The sequence below is a fragment of the Carlito syrichta genome, unplaced genomic scaffold (assembly GCF_000164805.1).
Source record: "Carlito syrichta isolate Samal-C Ts95f unplaced genomic scaffold, Tarsius_syrichta-2.0.1 Scaffold315831, whole genome shotgun sequence".
Lineage (NCBI taxonomy): Eukaryota > Metazoa > Chordata > Mammalia > Primates > Tarsiidae > Carlito > Carlito syrichta.
The window spans coordinates 1,023,032-1,041,294 of record NW_007259927.1 but is presented as its reverse complement, the minus strand read 5'-3'; the positions used below and the strand labels follow the sequence as shown (position 1 = coordinate 1,041,294).

At 38.9% G+C, this 18,263-nt stretch overlaps 1 protein-coding gene across 2 annotated transcripts in view; it reads right to left on the bottom strand.

The window, feature by feature from the left end:
* The window catches only part of DSC2 (desmocollin 2), a 37,053-nt gene that overhangs the window by 18,478 nt on the left and 312 nt on the right, over positions 1–18,263 (bottom strand). For both annotated transcript variants that reach the window (XM_008073393.1, XM_008073394.1), the window contains exons 2-7: positions 9,306–9,390; positions 8,227–8,426; positions 7,146–7,265; positions 5,032–5,187; positions 3,281–3,425; positions 1,349–1,515 (exon numbers count right to left, since the gene is read on the bottom strand). In XM_008073393.1, the coding sequence (XP_008071584.1) occupies positions 1,349–1,515; positions 3,281–3,425; positions 5,032–5,187; positions 7,146–7,265; positions 8,227–8,426; positions 9,306–9,390 (873 nt within the window). The remainder of the gene's footprint in view (positions 1–1,348; positions 1,516–3,280; positions 3,426–5,031; positions 5,188–7,145; positions 7,266–8,226; positions 8,427–9,305; positions 9,391–18,263) is intronic.

Below are 18,263 nucleotides of genomic sequence, written 5' to 3'. Positions count from 1 at the left end.
TGGTGGCTCACATCTGTAATCCCAGCACTTTGGGAGGCAGAGGTGAGAGGATTGCCTGAGTTCAGGGGTTTGAGACCAGCCTGGGCAAATTGGTGAGACCTTGTCTCCACAATAAATTTTAAAAATATATCCAGGTGTGGTGGCACGCGCCTGTGGTTCGAGCTACTTGGAAGGCTGAGGTGGAAGGATCACCTGAGCCCAGTGAGTAGAGGCTGCAGTGGCCATGAGCGTGCCACTGCACTCCAGCCTGGGCAACAGAGTGAGACTCCTACTCAAAAAAGAAAATGGGAAACCAGAAACTAGACAGATATAGACTTTCTATTCCATAAAAGAATGTAGATAAGAGTATTGAAAAGATGACATTGCAAGCCGGGCTTGGTGGCTCAGCCTGTAATCCCACGCCTTGGGAGGCTGAGATGAGTGGATTGCCTGAGCCCGCGGGTTTGAGACCCACCTGGGTAACTTGGTGAGACCTCATCTCTACAATAAATCAAAAATTAGCCGGGTGTGGTAGTGCGCGCCTGTAGTTCCAGCTACTTGGAAGGCTGAGGCGGAAGAATCGCCGGAGCCCTGCAGGTTGAGGCTGCGGTGGCTGGGAGCGGCGACTGCACTCCAGTCTGGGTGACAGAGTGAGACTCCAACTCAAAAAAAAAGAAAAAGAAAAGAAAAGATGACATTGCCAAGCATAGTGGCTCACACCTGTAATCCCAGCACTTTGGGAGGCTGAGGCAAGAACACTCCCTGAGCCTACGAATTCGAGACCTGCCTGGGCAACATAGTGAGACCTCGTCTCTACAATAAACCAAAAAATTAGCTGAGCGTGGTGGCATGCACCTGTCTTTCCAGCTACTTGGAAGGATGAGGTGGAAGGATTGCCTGAGGATGGCCGTGAGCATGCCACTGCACTCCAGCCTGGGTGACAGAGTGAGACTCTGACTCAAAAAAGAAGTACTTTTTTTCTGTAGACAACAAATTTCTGCACTTGCCCAAAAGGTTCACTTTTCACATTTGACATTTTCTATCCTTAATACTATATGTTCATATTAGGAAATTTAGTTGTATAAAATGTACAATTCAGGAGGGACTCAATTAGTAGTTCTAAATTAGGACACTTCAAAGTTGCTTTTTGTTTTGTTTTGTTTTTAAAGCAGGATTTATTGAGAGGACAGAAAAGCTCCCACAGTGGGAGGGGACCTGAGGGGGTTGCTCTCCAAAGATATTTAATGACCTCCATTAACATACTTAATAATTTTTCAAAAAGTAGATTCACAACATGCTTTTCAAAAACACAGGTCCTATTAAATAGTCATGCCATCATCAAGTTATTACTTATTAATATTTATGTTACCTCTCTGTCTAGCTGAGATGATGTCGTGGTGATCACACCTGTAGTTGGATGCATAGAAAACAGGGTGGGTGATGCTGGCACCTGCCCAATGATAGAGTACCTTAGGCGCGTGTGCATCGTGTCAGGTTCATCTTTGTCAGTTGCACAGACCTGTCCCACAGTAGAACCTACAGAAGAAAAGTCCTCTTTAATTTCCAAAACTGTCGTATTTTCAAATTTGCCTGTATTTTACTCCCCGCTATCCACCTTCAAAAGTTCTGGAATACATTATTATATATCTGTTTGGTTGTTGGGTTTTTTGGTTTGTTTTGTTGTTGTTGTCGTTTTTGAGTCGGAGTCTCACTCTGTCGCCCAGACTGAGTGCAGTGGCCGCTCCCGGCCACCGCAGCCTCGACCTGCTGGGCTCCGGCGATCCTTCCGCCTCAGCCTTCCGAGTAGCCGGAATTACAGGCCTGCGCTACCACGCCCGGCTGGTTTTTTGATTTATTGTAGAGATGAGGTTTCGCTGCCCAGGCAGGTTGAAGTCTCACTCTGTTGCCCAGACTGGAGTGCAGTGGCACACTCCCAGCCACCGCAGCCTTGACCAATGGGCTCCGGCGATCCTCAGGTTTCCAAATAGCCGGAACTACAGGTGCACACTACCGCGCCCGACTCATTTTTGATTTATTGTAGAGACGAGGTTTTGCCAAGTTACCCGGCTGGGTCTCGAACCCGTGGGCTCAGGCAATCCACTCGCCTCGGCCTCCCAAAGTGCTGAGATTACAGGCTCAGCCACGGAGCCCGGCCCATTATTATATATCTGAATCATGGCTTTGGTAACTTTGTAGACCTCCACATAAAGTATCATTTACTTTTAAATATCCTAGTATTCTAATATTTTGGAATTTCATGATCACACCCCTATTTCCTGTATTTAATGTACGATTTTATATGCTGATACTATCCCTCTATGACCTTTGTATTTTTAGACTAAAGAATTCTAATTATTGTTTAACCTTTTTCTATTTGTGTCTGTACTTAAATTTGTTTTCTTTAAACTTTTTTTTTGGTTCAGTTAGACCTTTCTAGAGAAGTCTCAAAAATAGCATTCTAACTGCCAGCGAACATAAATCATTTTCACAGGGTTAAGAAATATTTGTATTATTCTCAGTGACTTTAATGATCATACTTAGAATACTGTCAATCATTTAATCAATATAGAACATCAGTAGATGCCTTCAATACTAAGTCTCTGATTAGTCAAAGACTCATTTTTGGACCATGTTCTCTTTTACCCTCCCTCCCTCCCTTCCTTCATTCCTTCCTTCTTTAAGTCAGATTCTCAGCCCAGGCTGGAATGTAATGGCACAATCATGGCTCACCACAGCCTCCACCTTCTGGGCTCAAGTGATCCTCCCTCCTCAGCCTTCCAAGTTGCTGGGGCTACAGGCATGTGCCACCATACCAGCTAATTTTTAAAAAAATTTTTATGTGTGTAAAGCTGAAGTCTCCCCATGTTGCCCAGGCTGGTCTTGAACTTCTGGGTTCAACCAGTCCTCTTGCCTTGGCCTCCCAAAGTGCTGGGATTATAGATGTGAACCACCGCACCCAACCTGGCCCATGTTCTCTTTAAAATATTTATTTTACCTCACATAGGAAGGCAATGTAGCATTTATTAACCCCTATTTTTCAGGCACTGTGCTTGGTATGCTATGTGTATTATGCTTCATTTAATCTTCATGACAATCTGGCATTTTAATAACCCATTTTACAGATGAAGAAACTAAGGCTTGCCAAGATTAGGAAACTTGCCCAGGGTCACACAGCTAGTGAAAAACAGAGTAAAATTTAACTCAGTGTCCCTTGTTCTCACCACCAATAGCCATAGGTGAGACTCAGTTTATGAACTGAAACACATTCACATTGCCATATATTGTTAAAGTAGGTACTCACCAACTTTGCAATTTTCAGAAACTGTAAAAATGTAAGTTGTTTCTGTAAAAATCGGGTAATTATCATTTTCATCCTCTATTTTGATTAGTAGAGGCAGTGGAAGTTCTGGAGTATATCCATCCGGAGTTGTTGCAAATGCAACTAACTGAAGAGAGTAAAAGAACGAGAAAATAAAAATAACATCTTAAATCAAGACATGGTTAAAACTTTCTTAATTTGGAGTCTGTTCAGCACTGAAGTGAATCTCACCATTTGTTATCATTTTTGGATGTGGATATAACTTTAATACCAACAGAGTGTAGTACAGCATTATATGTTTAAATTTATCTAATGTAATAGCAAAGGTAATTTCAGTTTCTTCACTATTGCTTTATTGTTCATAGTTTTTATTTTTACTTCTATTTTCTAAAAACAGCTTGATGACCTTTTGTTTTGTTTTATTTAAAAGTTCCAGGTACATGAATTTCAAATACAATTTTCTGGATCTTTCTTAACTTTGGATTCCTTACAATTACAAAATCTCTAGGTGGAATCAACTGGGATATTATCTTATTTTTCACTAATTGGACTTTAGGCCTCCCAAGGGTTAAATTCTTTTAACAAGAATTTTTAAATGTAAAAAGAGGGAGTTAGAAATAGAACAAGTGAGTGACTACATTTTTTAATGTGGAATATAATTTCTTTCTTTTGATTTTATTTATTTTTATTTTTATTTACTTATTTATTTTTGAGTCAGAGTCTCACTCTGTCACCTAGATGGAGTGCAGTGGACGTTCCTGGCCACCGCAGCCTCGACCTGCTGGGCTCCAGCGATCCTTCTGCCTCAGCCTTCCAAGTAGTTGGAACTACAGGCACGCGCTACCACGCCCGGCTAATTTTTTGATTTATCATAGAGATGAGGTCTCACCAAGTTGCCCAGGCAGGTCTCGAAACTGTGGGCTCAGGCAATCCACTCACCTTGGCCTCCCAAAGTGTGGGATTACAGGCTGAGCCACCGAGCCCGGCTTCTTTTGATTTGATAATACGAATTTCAATTTTAGTTTTTCTCAAAATAGCTATTATAGAAAGAGCAGAAAATCACAGGTACTTGGAAGGCCATGTTATAATAATTCTAAACCTAAGTATTATTCAAATCTTGCTTATCTATTTGATTAATTTAGTCTTCTGATGATTAATTCGTCCAAATAGATGCAAAATAATTAAGAGCTAAGCAAAAAGACCAGGTTCTGTTGGAAAACCAAACTAGCATTAGGCTAAATTCTTACACATTAACTCACATTCCACCATAGGCAGCTAACCAGATGACTGAAGAACTGAACAAACTTAGAGCACTGTCCACACCCCTTACCCGCTCACCATAAGTTAATTTTCTCCTAGAACCAAGAACATAGATATTACACACATGGAACAAAATTTCAGCATTCTGAACCTCATTTACCTCCTATGGTGTCTCTGTGCCATAATGAGGGTCATAGATCTTTTCTGCCAACTAAATAACTGTTCTTCAAAGTAGTAATCTTTTTTCTTTGGGGAAAAAAATGGTAAAACTATAAAACCAGGAACCATCTAATAGAATCTAATGTTTATTGTATGAAATTTCTTTTTGTTTCAAGTCAATTTTGTGCTATCAGACATAGTCAGAGCATCAGTCACCAACTCAGAAAACAGGAAAGGGTAAATGAATTTAGAATGATACACAAAATGGACAAGCTTAATCACTACTAATAGAGTACATAACTTTTAGATTTTACCTCAAAAGACTCGTACTGCTCACGATCTACGGGACGAGTACAATACAGGTTTCCAGTATCTCTCTCCACATAAAATAAATTTAGAGGCTCTTGGTCAACTCCAGGACCTCTTATGGAATAGTATATGGTATAGTTTTGTGCTGTGTCAGATTGAACCTAGAATGCAGATTATTACATACATGAGACAAATTTTTATTGCAGCATAACGTCCATCTGTGTTTATGTAATCATACTCCACCACTTTAATAGAATAGGTCATTTATTTTATTATTTTGTATAATTTAATTTATTATTTTGTATAAATAACAACCAACAATAGAATAAGGAAGCCTAATTAAGACATTTCAAGAACACGGTACGATTAAAATAATATATTAGCACTTTAGTTTTCCACAATAACTAAGGAATACTTTAAAGGTTAAATGGTGCTTATACATGGACCGAACACCTAAGACTTTTCCAGTCTTAGAAAACAAAGTATTCTGAGCATGAAAACCTATTCTATTGTCATTTTTTTAAAATGAGTTTTTAATTGTGTGTGACGTAATATTTAAGACATTGGTTTTAATTATACTGCTTGCAAGGCAAAAACCTGAAAAACACTTTCCTTAATGAGATCTTGTTATTTGTCAGCATCTTCCTTATTATAGGAATTAAATTTTTTTTAAAAAATGAGAATAGAAATTGAATAACATGCTGGCAGTTGTGATATTCTGATCCGTGATTCAAAAAGTAAATTTCCTCCAAGTTGTATTTATCCTCTAAGTAAGATCTTGACTATTTTTATATCAGGATGACTAATAAAATTATTTTCTGACAATTTATTTCTCAATTTCAGTATGCTGTTCTCTCAGTCACTTTACATATGTTGATAGGGTGTAAAAAACAATTCTCCCTCACCATTTCAAGGGAAAAGAAATTCAGGTCATAGACCGAATGGCAGTAGCCACTCAGAGTGGAAGAAGGCATAAAGAGTTGTCAAGGTTTCCACTAAAAGATAAAAAAGAAAGAAAAAGGTGGGTGCAGTATAATTCCAGATGTGGATTTGAGACCAAGCAATAGAAAAGCCTATGTGTCTTCTTTCTTCATGGCATTTAGTCTTTTATCAGCAATTTTATGTTTTATTGTGGAAGATATTTGAGGATTTTCTTCTTTTTCTGAGTTGGAGTGTCGCTCTATTACCCAAGTTGAAGTGCAGTGGCATGCTCACAAGCACTGCAGCCTCGACCTGCTGGGCTCAGGCGATCCTTCCACCTCAGCCTTCCAAGTAGCTGGAATTACAGGCATGTACCACCACGCCCAGTTAATTTTTTGATTTATTGTAGAGACAAGGTCGCACCAAGTTGCCCAGGCTGGTCTCAAACCCCTGGGCTCAGGCAATCCTCTAGCCTCTATCTCCCAAAGTGCAGGGATTACAGGCGTGAACCATCACGCCTGGCTTATTTTGACATTTTCTAAGCTATGTCCAGGCTCTGAAATATTCCTACTGATATCTTTGTTTGATGCTCTAAAATAACAACTATTTTCTTCTCTTCTTGGTTCTCAGTGTTGGAAAGTAATATGGTAAGACTTCTCATCTCCAAGGACAAAAGAATAGCATTTGTTGTATAGACTGAGACTAATTAAGAAACCATGTGTTTGACAAAGCTAGATGGGTTTTACTATTTCATAATGGCCTTCACATGACAAAAGTTGAACAAAAGTGTACACAGGTATAAGGGTGTATTTATATTCATATACTAAAACTTATGATACGCATACTCATTTACTCTTATGTTCATACGTAACTATTCTTTTCTTATTTTATTTTATTTTATTTTTTGAGTCAAAATCTCACTCTGTCGCCCAGACTGGAGTGTAGTGGCATGATCAGGCTCACCGCAGCCTTGACCTGCTTGGGCTCAGGAGATCCTCCCACCTCAGCCTTCTGAGGAGCTAGGACTACAGGCACATATCATCACATGCCACTCATTTTTTCATTTGTTTCAATAGCAACAAGGTCTTACTATGTTGCCCAGGCTCACAACTATTTTTAAATAACTGCTTACTCAGCATCAAAATTTTAAAAAGATGGAAACCATAGACTTCCACAACGGAATGAAGGTAAACCGTACCTGTTGAAGTAAAAGAGGGAAAGGACCCAAGGAATTTTCTAGCATGGAACAAGGAATAGGAGCCCATCTTCTCTTGGAACGTCTTAGAACATTTTCTTTAGAATGCCTTTTCTTTAGTACCTTGATTTAGAAGAAAGAAAAATAACAATCAAGTTAGTGACCACTTTATTCTTAAACATTAGAACTCCAATATGTCTTTCTCCTCTCATGAGAATTAGCTGGAGAAGTATAAGACCACAGTAGTGCTTGAAAACCAAACTAAACATCAACACTGCAAAAAGGAATGAAAAAATAACTACCCTAACTGTTATCACAGCAATCCTCTTAAGAAAATAACTTGGTGGAAACATGGAAGAAAGAAAGATGGAGTTGGAAGCCTAGAAGCAAAACTGAAAAAAAAAAAATTACTGTTGCCACACTGCCATGCAAAACCATGGGATGAGAGATATGCAAAGAAGATAAGTGATGTGTACCCTTCTAAATTTAGCACAAACATCTTCCACTCACCAGCAACTAGGCAGAGCCAGGAGACCAACAGAGAGATCTGTGTCAGAACGAGGAGAGAAACAAGGAGACAACTCTCAAACTACTGCAGTGAGGAATGGCCAATGGTTGAAGAGAAGTCATTTGGATCTTGACTGTCACAATAAAATAAGCATATATGTGGTCTAAACTTCCTCCTAAATGGCCATCTGTTCTCTTATATTACAAATTATGATAAAATACGTGTGGAAAAAGTTTGGTTTTTTTTAATCCAATGATAGAGTTTTAAAACTTGTTTTCAGAAATCCGTTCTACAATAAAATCAAGGAAAGCTTCTTTGTGTCTAAGTTCAAGTTTTCATGATGTGACATATCCCAATTTCTCCTTTTATGTCCCCCCAAAAAGAGGAATGACAATCTATAATGACCTATGTTGTACAACCCTTTTTCCTTTCAAACACTATTAAGTTGTCTTATGGTTTTCATTCTTCTTCAAGTCAAATTATATCATACCCTTCTGATTCCACATCTTTCCTGGTAATGTCAGTTACTTCTAAAGAAAAGACACCACTATACCTCATTTAGATTGTCTTGTATACCTTTGTTTGATGCTCTAAAAGGACAACTATTTTATTCTCTTCTTGGTTCTCAGTGTTGAAAAGTAATATGGTAAAACTTCTCTTCTCCGAGGACAAAAGAATAGCATTTGTTGTATAAACTGAGCCATCTTTTAAAATCTGGAAATCAGGATCAGTTGAATAAATTTGATTTGCAGATTTGAAGCACTCTTCCAGGTCAACTGTAGAAAATACATATAGCAATCATGTGCAAAGTAAAACATAACAGTTTGCAGTTTTAACAGTAACCTATGCATATGGGGGGAACTAAAAATGTAAAAGTAATTATACAGATACTTACAAATTTAGCAATTTTGAAAGGATATGTGAAACTAGATGATTAATTAAGTTGTGCTTAAACACATGCATCACTTCATTAGAGTCTCCACATCTTCTTAAAGAGACATTTACCCTGAAGTAAAGACTTCTGAACACTGGTGTTTGAATATTTAAACCAACATCAGAAAAAGATTCTCTTTAGTAACTGAAATTAGCTATAGGCTAACACATAAGAACACTTGAAATACATTAAACAGAATCTAGCAAATTAAAATCAACTGTTATCAGTTAAAATATTACTAAACTGTTTATAGCTATTGCTAAATAATCATCATATTTTGTGTTCTTATTGGTTTGATCATTTTTTATACACTTAAGTGGGAAAAATGCAATGAATAAAAAACAGTATGTGAAAGTAAATGCCAAAAAAAAAAAAGTCAAAAATGTATAGGATGAAAACCCAAAAAACAATACCTGTAAACTCAAGAAATGGTTTTCATACTACTTCTCAATTTTTAGAAGTATATAGATGCTTCTTTTCCTTCTTCTAATGTAAATATTAATAATTACTTTATTACTCAAACTAAAACTTTTTATCTACTTTATAGAATCATGCTTTTCAATAAAGAACAATATTTCTTTCATTGGAATGACAGTTCATGTATTACAAATAATGTACAACCCAGTTTTAACTATTAGTCCCAACACAATTATCATTCTAAAACTTATACTAATTTTTAAAAGCTCTTAACAGATTAGGATTTATTTTTGCAGTTTCTTACCTCTACCAATAAATTTCTCAGCATCTAATTTGGAGGGAACACGGAGCGTCACATTTTTGCAGGCATCACTGGCAAACGTTAAGATCTAAAAAATTTTAAAAACCAAATCAATATTATACATAAAAAGATCCTTTTACTGTGTGGTTTATATATAATAAATGCACACACTTATTATATATAAAATAAATATATATTCTTCTAAGCACACAAATATATATTTAATATTCATATGCAAATAATATGTATTGATTGACTATATTACTTAAATGTATATTTAATTAAATGCTCATAAGGTAAATAGATAAAATTTATTTGTATGAATCAGCTTATATAGCCAGCAAATAAAATAAAACATATTCTGGACTAAGAAACCAGAAAAAACGTATATCTAGATGAAGAATAAAACAATAAACTGAGTCACAGTTCCCTCCAAAAAGCATGTATATGCGGAGAATTATGTACCCTATTGGGCTGTGTTTCCTATGCTGTAAAATGGATGCAATAATAACTGCACTGACTAACAGTGGGTACAGTGAGAATCTAACAGCCAAGAGGTGTTCACAGGTGTGAAAACAGGAAAAAGAAACAAAAACAAATTCAGTGAAGCAGCCAATTGTTTCAATAAATGTTTAGCTGCCTATGAGCTATGGCACCAAACCAGTAACATCCTAAAGAGAAGCATGAACTTATTGCCACAGAGTTATCTGGAGGGTATTTATGTATTAGCCTACACAAACAAGCACATAACCTTGAAACATGAACTTATTTTGCAGGTGCATTTTCTCACTCATGAAAGTTAAAGTCATTTTAGAAAATAGTTCACTTAAAAATTTTTAAATGATTTAGTGACTAGTGGTAAACCAATTTCAGTACAGCATATATTTGAACACATTGAAATCTAACTCTTCTAATACTTTACAAGAAATGCTTCTGATATTTTCACATTCTGTTGCTATTGTTCTATTGCTCTATTGTTTTGCAAACACCTTTGACCAAAAGCAAGATATCTAACTAACATTTAACTGTTATTTTAAAAATCTATAAACACAACCTAGAATAATCAAAATTTGGATGAAACTTTTTCTTTCCAATATATATTAAAGAACCTGAAATTATCCAATCTAAATTATACATGAAAGATCAAATAAGGCAGAGATATTTTCATTTGGATATTCGGAATGTACACAATGAAAAAACTTCATCTGAATTGAAAATGGAAAGATGAACCGAATTTTCATTAGCTGCATAGTCAGGAGAGAAAAGGAGTGAAATTAGATGATTGTGAGGATTCCAGCTCAAGGTGACTGAAAGAATACCTCACTTACTCACTCAACCAACATTTACTGGCTGCTTACAAGGAAGCAAGCAGACTCCAGGCAGAAAATAAAGCAAAGACCTTAACCTCACAAAGATTACATTGTAAAGAGAAACAAAAATTAAAATATGAATGAACAAACATCACATAATGCTGAGACAGTGAGAATAAATATTATGATAAAAATAAAGCAGGGAGCCGGGCTCGGTGGCTCAGCCTGTAATCCTGCGCCTTTGGGAGGCTGAGGTGAGTGGATTGCCTGAGCCTGTGGGTTCGAGACCCGCCTGGGCAGCAAGACCTCATCTCTACAATAGATCAAAAAAAATCAGCCGGGCATGGTAGTGCAGGCCTGTAATTCCGGCTACTTGGAAGGCTGAGGCGGAAAGATCACCGAAGCCCAGCAGGTCGAGGCTGCAGTGGCCGGGAGCGGCCACTGCACTCCAGTCTGGGCAACAGAGTGAGACTCCAACTCAAAAAAAAAAATAAAGCAGGGAGAGAGAGTGACAAAAAGGTCATAGCCTAAATGAAGTAAGAATGAAAAGTTTTCCAAGACAGAGCATGAACTAAAATAAAGACGCTGGAAGGAGACTTCACTTGGTGCATTGAAGGAACAAGGAAGTCATAGTAGTAGAGCACAATGAGAGAAGAGTGACAAGAGTTGAAAACAAAAGGACAGTCAAGGGCATATCATGTAGGGTGTAAAGGGCCATAGTGAGGAGTGCAGATTTTATTTCTACATGCAAAGAGAAACCGCAGCATGGCGAAGAAGCGGTGGAGGGGCATAATCTGATCTTTGCACAGAATCACTCAGCTAGAATGAAGAGAACAGTCTATAGAGGAGCAAACGTGGAAGGCAAGAACCAAACAGGGCTACGGCAGGAATCTAAGAGACGGATGTGGTGACTCAGGCTAAGGTGAATAATGGTGGAGAAAGTGACAATTCTTTGGATAATGGTTTTCTGGACATTCATTCATTCATGCAGTCAATAAATATTTACTGAATGTGTACTATGTCCCAGAAACAGAGCAGTAAGCATGATCCTCATGAAACAAACCAAGGATAAAACATATTTTAATTTCAATAACATTGGAAAAATGTAATGGCAGAGGCGCACTGGACGCCATGGGAGAGAGCAGGGGGAACAAGGCTCTTCTAAGAGTCAGGAGAGAGCACCTAAGAGTGGCTACAAGTCAGTCACCTTAAGAGGAGGCAGAATTTAAACGTTCAAACAAAAGAATGGCACGTTGGAAGCCCCAGACATGACACAGACCTGAAGAAGAAACCTGGAATAGTGGGTGTGTGTAGCACAAGGGGGACAGGAGTTTAAAATGAATTCAGAGAAGTGTAGGGTAGAATCTGAACAGCGTTAACAAAGTATATGAATCATTTTCTCTAAAGATATTAAGAAACCAAATATCTTAAGCAAATAAATTACACAAGCAATTTTATGTTTGAATGTGATAAGTCTGACCAGTGAGGAGAATGAATCAAGGGGAAACAACTTTCATTTCCAACAATGGCAGGTTAAGCAATGCGAGAACCCCATGCCAAAGCTAAATAAAAATGACAGATAAGATATTTTTTAAACCTCCTAAAGCAACAAAGAACTAACAAAATAGCAAGGAACTGACAGGCAAAAACTAAAGATAAAGCTGGAACACAGAGAGGTAAGAGGAACCCAGAAATGACTTCTGACCTGCAAAAATCTGACTCTACTTTGTTGGCTTCTGTAGAGGAGTGTGAAATCAAAGCAAGGAGCCCACCTAAGACCCAGGAAGACCCACTCCACATTAATCTGGGACTCCAAAATGCTCAACCCTCATAAGTCTCAGTCAAAAGTAAACTGGCCTTTGCATGGATTTGTGGTCCCCATTCACATCATTTGCTCAGTCTAGAAACCTCAAGCCACGAGCAAGTGTAAAGACCAACATATGATCACCACCACAGATGCTAAAAGATATTTGATCAAATTCAATAACCATTTTTGGTTTTTTAAAGCCTCAAAAATAAGAATTAATAAGTACTTTTGCAATATGATTTTTATATATTATAATCACAGTACCAGTGGGAAAGCACCAGAAGCGTCTCTCCACTAAACTCAGAAACAAGATACGCTTTCCAAGGTCATCACGTGTAGTATGCATTACACTGAAGATATCATAGCAAGAGGAAGACATTAGATGGTATATGAATTGACACGGAAGAGGTAAGAACACTTCTATTTGCATTTGATATAACTGATTACCTGGAAAACTCAAGCATATCAACCAGCAAATTACCATAAAACAATAAAAGACTTCAGTAAAGGAACAGAAATAACTATTAAAATATAGAAATAATTAGTCTTCATACCCATAAACAAAACCAGTTAGATAACAGAAAAAATAATTTTCCAGAGCAATAAAAAGTTAGAATGCCAAGGAGTAAATTTAACAAGGAACATGCAAAGTCTATTTGAGAAAAACCTAAAAACATTTCTGCAGAACACAAAGTAGATTTGCACAAAAAGAAAGATAAGAATAAACCAGACAGAAAGATAGATAGATAAATAGATTAGCTAGCTAGATAGAGATATAGACATATCCTTACTAAGTTAAATTACAAATTTTATGATAGCAATAAAAATTCCAATAGAATTTTTTTGTGGCACTAAATAAACTGATTCAAAAGGTCATAAGAAGGGTTAGGCACGGTGGTTCACACTATAAAACCAGCACTTTGGGAGGCCAAGGCGAGAGGATTGCCTGAACCCAGAGGTTCGAGACTAGCCTGGGCAAATTGGCAAGACCTCATCTCTACAGTAAATCAAAAAATCAGTCAGGCCTGGTGGCGCATGCCTGTATTTTCAGCTACTTGGAAGGTTGAGGTAAAAGGATAGCCTGAGCCCAGCACGTCGAGGCTGCAGTGGCCGTGAGCGTGCTACTGCACTCCAACCTGGGCAACGGAGTGAGACTCCAACCACCCTTTGAAAAAAGTCATAAGGAAAATTAAGAATAGACAAAAAATTATAAAAAAGAGCAATGAAAGGATATCAACTCTAGCAGATATAAAAAATTCTATAAAATCTGAATATTGCATATGAATAGACAGATATTAGATGCATGGAAATTGGGAAAGAAGAGGTATAAACAATTTCTATTTCATTTAGTATGACTGGATACAGTACCTAAAGCTTGTAACTTTTGTTCTATCTACCAGCAATTAATGAGTGCTTGTTTACCCACATTCTTACCTATACAGCATGTTATCAAACTTTTGAATGTTTGCCAAGTGTGGAATAATATTTCACCACAGTTTCAAATTCAACTTTGCTTATTATGAATAAGGTTGACATATTTTTGTATTTTAAGGGCTATTTTATTACTACTTGGGGTTTTTTCATGTCCACGTTCATGTTGGACTTTTCTTCCTGATTTTAAGAGCTCTTTATACATTAGATTAGCCTTTTAAAATATGATCTACAAATATTTTTCCAGTTTATCAATACCTTTTGACTTTACTTATTGATTTGACTTTTTTTTTGCCATGAATTAGTATGTGCATGTGTGCTTTTATATAATTGATTTTCTCAATTTTAATAAATTGGCTTTTTTTTGGCTGGGCTCGGTGGCTCAGCCTGTAATCCCAGCACTTTGGGAGGCTGAGGCGACTGGATTGCCTGAGCCCGCGGGTTTGAGACTCATCCAGGCATCTTGGCGAGACCTTGTCTCTACAATAAATCAAAAACTAGCCGGGCAAGGTAGTGTGTGCCTGTAGTTCCGGCTACTTGGAAGGCTGAGGCGGAAGGATCGCCGGCGCCTAGCAGGTTGAGGCTGCAGTGGCCGGGAGCATGCCACTGCACTCCAGTCTGGGCGACAGAGTGACACTCCAACTCAAATAAAGAAATAATAAATAAATAAATAAATAGGCTTTTTAAATCCGAGTCATAAGTAGGCCTTCTTGACTTCAAATCTACATAGGAATTCATCGTTTCCTTCTATTATCTGTATGATATCATATTTCATATTTAAATCTTTCATCTGTTTGGCATTTTCTGTGGTGTTCTGCAAGAAGCATGGATTCAAATTTATCATTTGGCAAATTTACTGCCTAGCTCAAGTATTCTTAAAGTCATTCTTATTCAATAATATCCTACACTAATATAAATATTCCCAATGATGTGATGTGTCATCCAACATAAAATAGTTTTCTGTCTAATCATATAAAACCTTAATCGAAGGAAGACAATATCCACACAAATTAAAGAGTCGTTTACACTTTTATGTGCCAATCCCATTACTGGCAATCTAGTCCACTGAAATACCTGCCCATATATGAAGTGACATATATCCAAGTTCATTCATTGTGACATTATTTGTAATAGCAAAAATAGCAGAAGTGATAGATATATGTAAACAGATCCTTGAGAAATAATCGAATGTATATTTAATGGGACTTCGTGATTAGGGAAGGGAGCAGTGACAAAGGAATAACAAACAGTTTTCATACTTCCTACTTGAGGAAAAGACATATGATAGTGCCATATATTGAAATACAGTATGCTCAAACAAAACAACATTGTTTGGGAAGATAATAAATGCTGTGTCACATATGTAGGTAGAGAGATACAAAGGCCTATTGTTCAATGAAGACATCTGAACTAGCAATATTAATTTAGGCTGTGTTGACATCTATGTGAGACTTCAAGCTATAAAAGTGGACAAAATGACCTAAGAAAAGGGTGTAAGTTCCAAGGGACAGGACCTAGAATAGAGCTGTAAGGAACACCAGCATTTAAGAAAGGAGGAAAAAGTGGTCAAGCTCATAGAAACAGAAAATAGAATGGTGGTTGCCAGGGAATGAGGGGTAAGATAAATGGAGATTTGCTGTTTAATGAATATGAGGAAGGACCCCTCAAAACCGGAATTATGAAAAATTGTGTATTTATTCTTACATGTTTAAACTTCAGTCACCTTCACAGTACTCTCCATTTGATGCAATACAGCTATTGCAATGCTTCTTCCACTGCTCAAAACAGCTTTTGAACCCATCAATTTGGATGACTTTTGGTGTTTCTGCCATTTTTTGTTTCACTTCTTTCATACTGGCAAAACATTTCCCTTTGAGGACTTTTTCATGGGGAAACAAAAAAAAGCCGCTCAGGTGAGATCAGGTTAATAGGGAGGCTGGGGCATGGGGATCATGCTGTTTTGGGTCAAAAACTGCTGAACACTTGGCACGGTGTGGGCAGGTGCCTTGTCATAGTGGAAGAATCAGTCACCTATTTGCCACAACTAGGGACGTTTCTTCTGCAAATCATGATGCAAGTCTCAAAACTTCAGATAAAAACTGACAGATTCCCAGAACAATTACCTAGGGTTGTAGGGGAGACTGTACTACAAGGGGCCTGCCCTCCAAAAGATAATTCTGTTTTGGAGGGCTTCCCTCAAAAAAATAGGTTTAGTTATACAAAATGGAAAAGTTCTAGGGATCTGCCATGCAACACTGTGCTTATAATTAACAATGCTGTACTGTACACTCAAAAATGTGTAAGAGGGTAGATCTCATGTTATCTCTTTCTTTATTGCAATGAAAAAAGAGTGGAGAAAAAGAAACTAGGTAGGGAGTCCTATTCTGAGTGGTCAGAAAGATTAAAAAAAAACCAAAAACCTGAATTTTAAGAATAAAGGCACAGTTTACAAGGTGGGATTGTACAAAGAACCAAAAGTTTCATTTGGATTTAGCAAGGGAGCTCCCTGATGACCATAGAGCGAGAAACCTCATTAGGTGTTTAGCAGAAGACGGAGTTCAAATGGTTAAGACAGGAGTGAGACAATATTAGGAAACAGGAGAAGTTGATTTGTGGAAAAATGAGGGATTACTTGGGCGTATGTGAAGAAGGAAATGTAAAGGGTGCTTCCCCAAAAGTCATTCTCATGTAATTATATCTTATACTTAAATAGTCTTTCCACGTTTCTCACACTAGAGGCTCACGACCACAACCACCACCTGGAGCTGGCGGAACCTTGCACAGAAGGCACTGGAAGGTCAGTGCAACTTGCTGGGTACATGCTAAGCATTCCTGCCAGACAGCAGCAGAATGAGGGTACAGCCGGGCCAGCACTTTCTCTCTACCCTACGCTGTTGGCCTTTCAAAGTCTGAACCTAAGGAAGACCACAGACTGGGGATTCAGTTCCAGTTTACTCACTTACACCCTACCCTGCTTTCTCCTGTGAAGGATCTGAGGTGACCCACAGGAAGTTTTGTGTTTATATGCAGAGCAATATGCAGTGCCAATGACTGAGCAAGCCCTTCCCTTCACAGATTAATGGCCCAGAGGTTCAAAAAGCAATTGCAGTTGTATTGGGAATCTAACCAACCTTCATTTCTTTGCCATCCACAGCATATTTTGTGACCGTTATTTATTCCTTCCTTAGTTTCCTCAACAGCAAAATGTTAACTGCTGTGTATTTGGTCCTTTCTATGTTATTAATACGCCCTGGAATTTAGTTAAGGGTTTGAAGTCCATTCAATTCCTTGGGAAAAACATTCTATTCACTGCAACAACTACGATCTCATGACTTAGTAAGGATTTCATGACTTAATAATGTCGTAATCTATTGTGAAACGAGAACGGAAGAGAAGAGGATATTATCCGAATATTTCAGCCCCTCATTCCACCACTCCCAGAAAGAATTATCTCTCCAGGTTCCTCCCTTTGTCCTTCAGAGTTGACTCGCGCCCAACGCCTGAGACTCAGAGCCAAAGGACACAAACGAATTGAGCCCTTTTCTGCACCCGGTCGAATTAACTTTTCCCCTTTTCCGGGAAAACCAGAACAAGTCCAGTCTGGGGCCCCTTTAATCCCAAACTCCCCCCAAAGGGTCCCCGCACTGAATTCCTGTATCTGCCGGCTCCCACCAAGATCCCGTCTTTTCTGCCTGGGAGGGAAGTTGTCCCACCCCAAATAAGGCCACCCTTTTGGCTCCCAACTCTGGAGACAGGCAGGGTCGTGGCCGTAGTGTTCTTTAAATGGCAAAGAAACTGGGATGGGGGTGGTGGGGGTCGGGGGAAAGGGTGAGCAGAAACATCTAGGGGTCTCCGAAGACAAGAAATCAAGACGATCACCGCCCCCCAAAGATCTATGGGGACAGTAGCCTCGCACGATAAGAAACAACGGAAACTATACCAAGAGTCACCTAGGGCCCGCCCACCTCCGGTCTTTAGGAGCGGAGGGTCGAGGATCTCCTCCCCCCCTTCTCCACCCCGCCCCCCAGTCAGAGCGATTCCCCGAAAGTCAGTCCCCTCTTTCACACACAGACACCCGTTTTCGTCCGGGAGCCCCCCAGGCTCCTCTTTCCGTGGCCTGAACCTGGCCCAGAGGCAGACGTGGCCGCACAAGCACCTGGAATTGCGAGAAGCGCAGAGGCGCAGCGCCGGTGCACCCAGCTTCCCGGCGCACCCCGTTTCCCGGCGCGTCTCCCCAGAGGCCACGGTTTTAGCTGGGCCAGGGCAGCTCGCTCCTGTCTTTATCTGCCCGCGCGGATTACATCTCCGAAGACACCCTTCCCGCCCAGATCCGGGCTCCAGGTCGCGATCCTCTTCCTGTCTGCCCTCCCCCACCCCCTCCAACTCCATTTTCCAGCCATCCCGAGGCCCCCC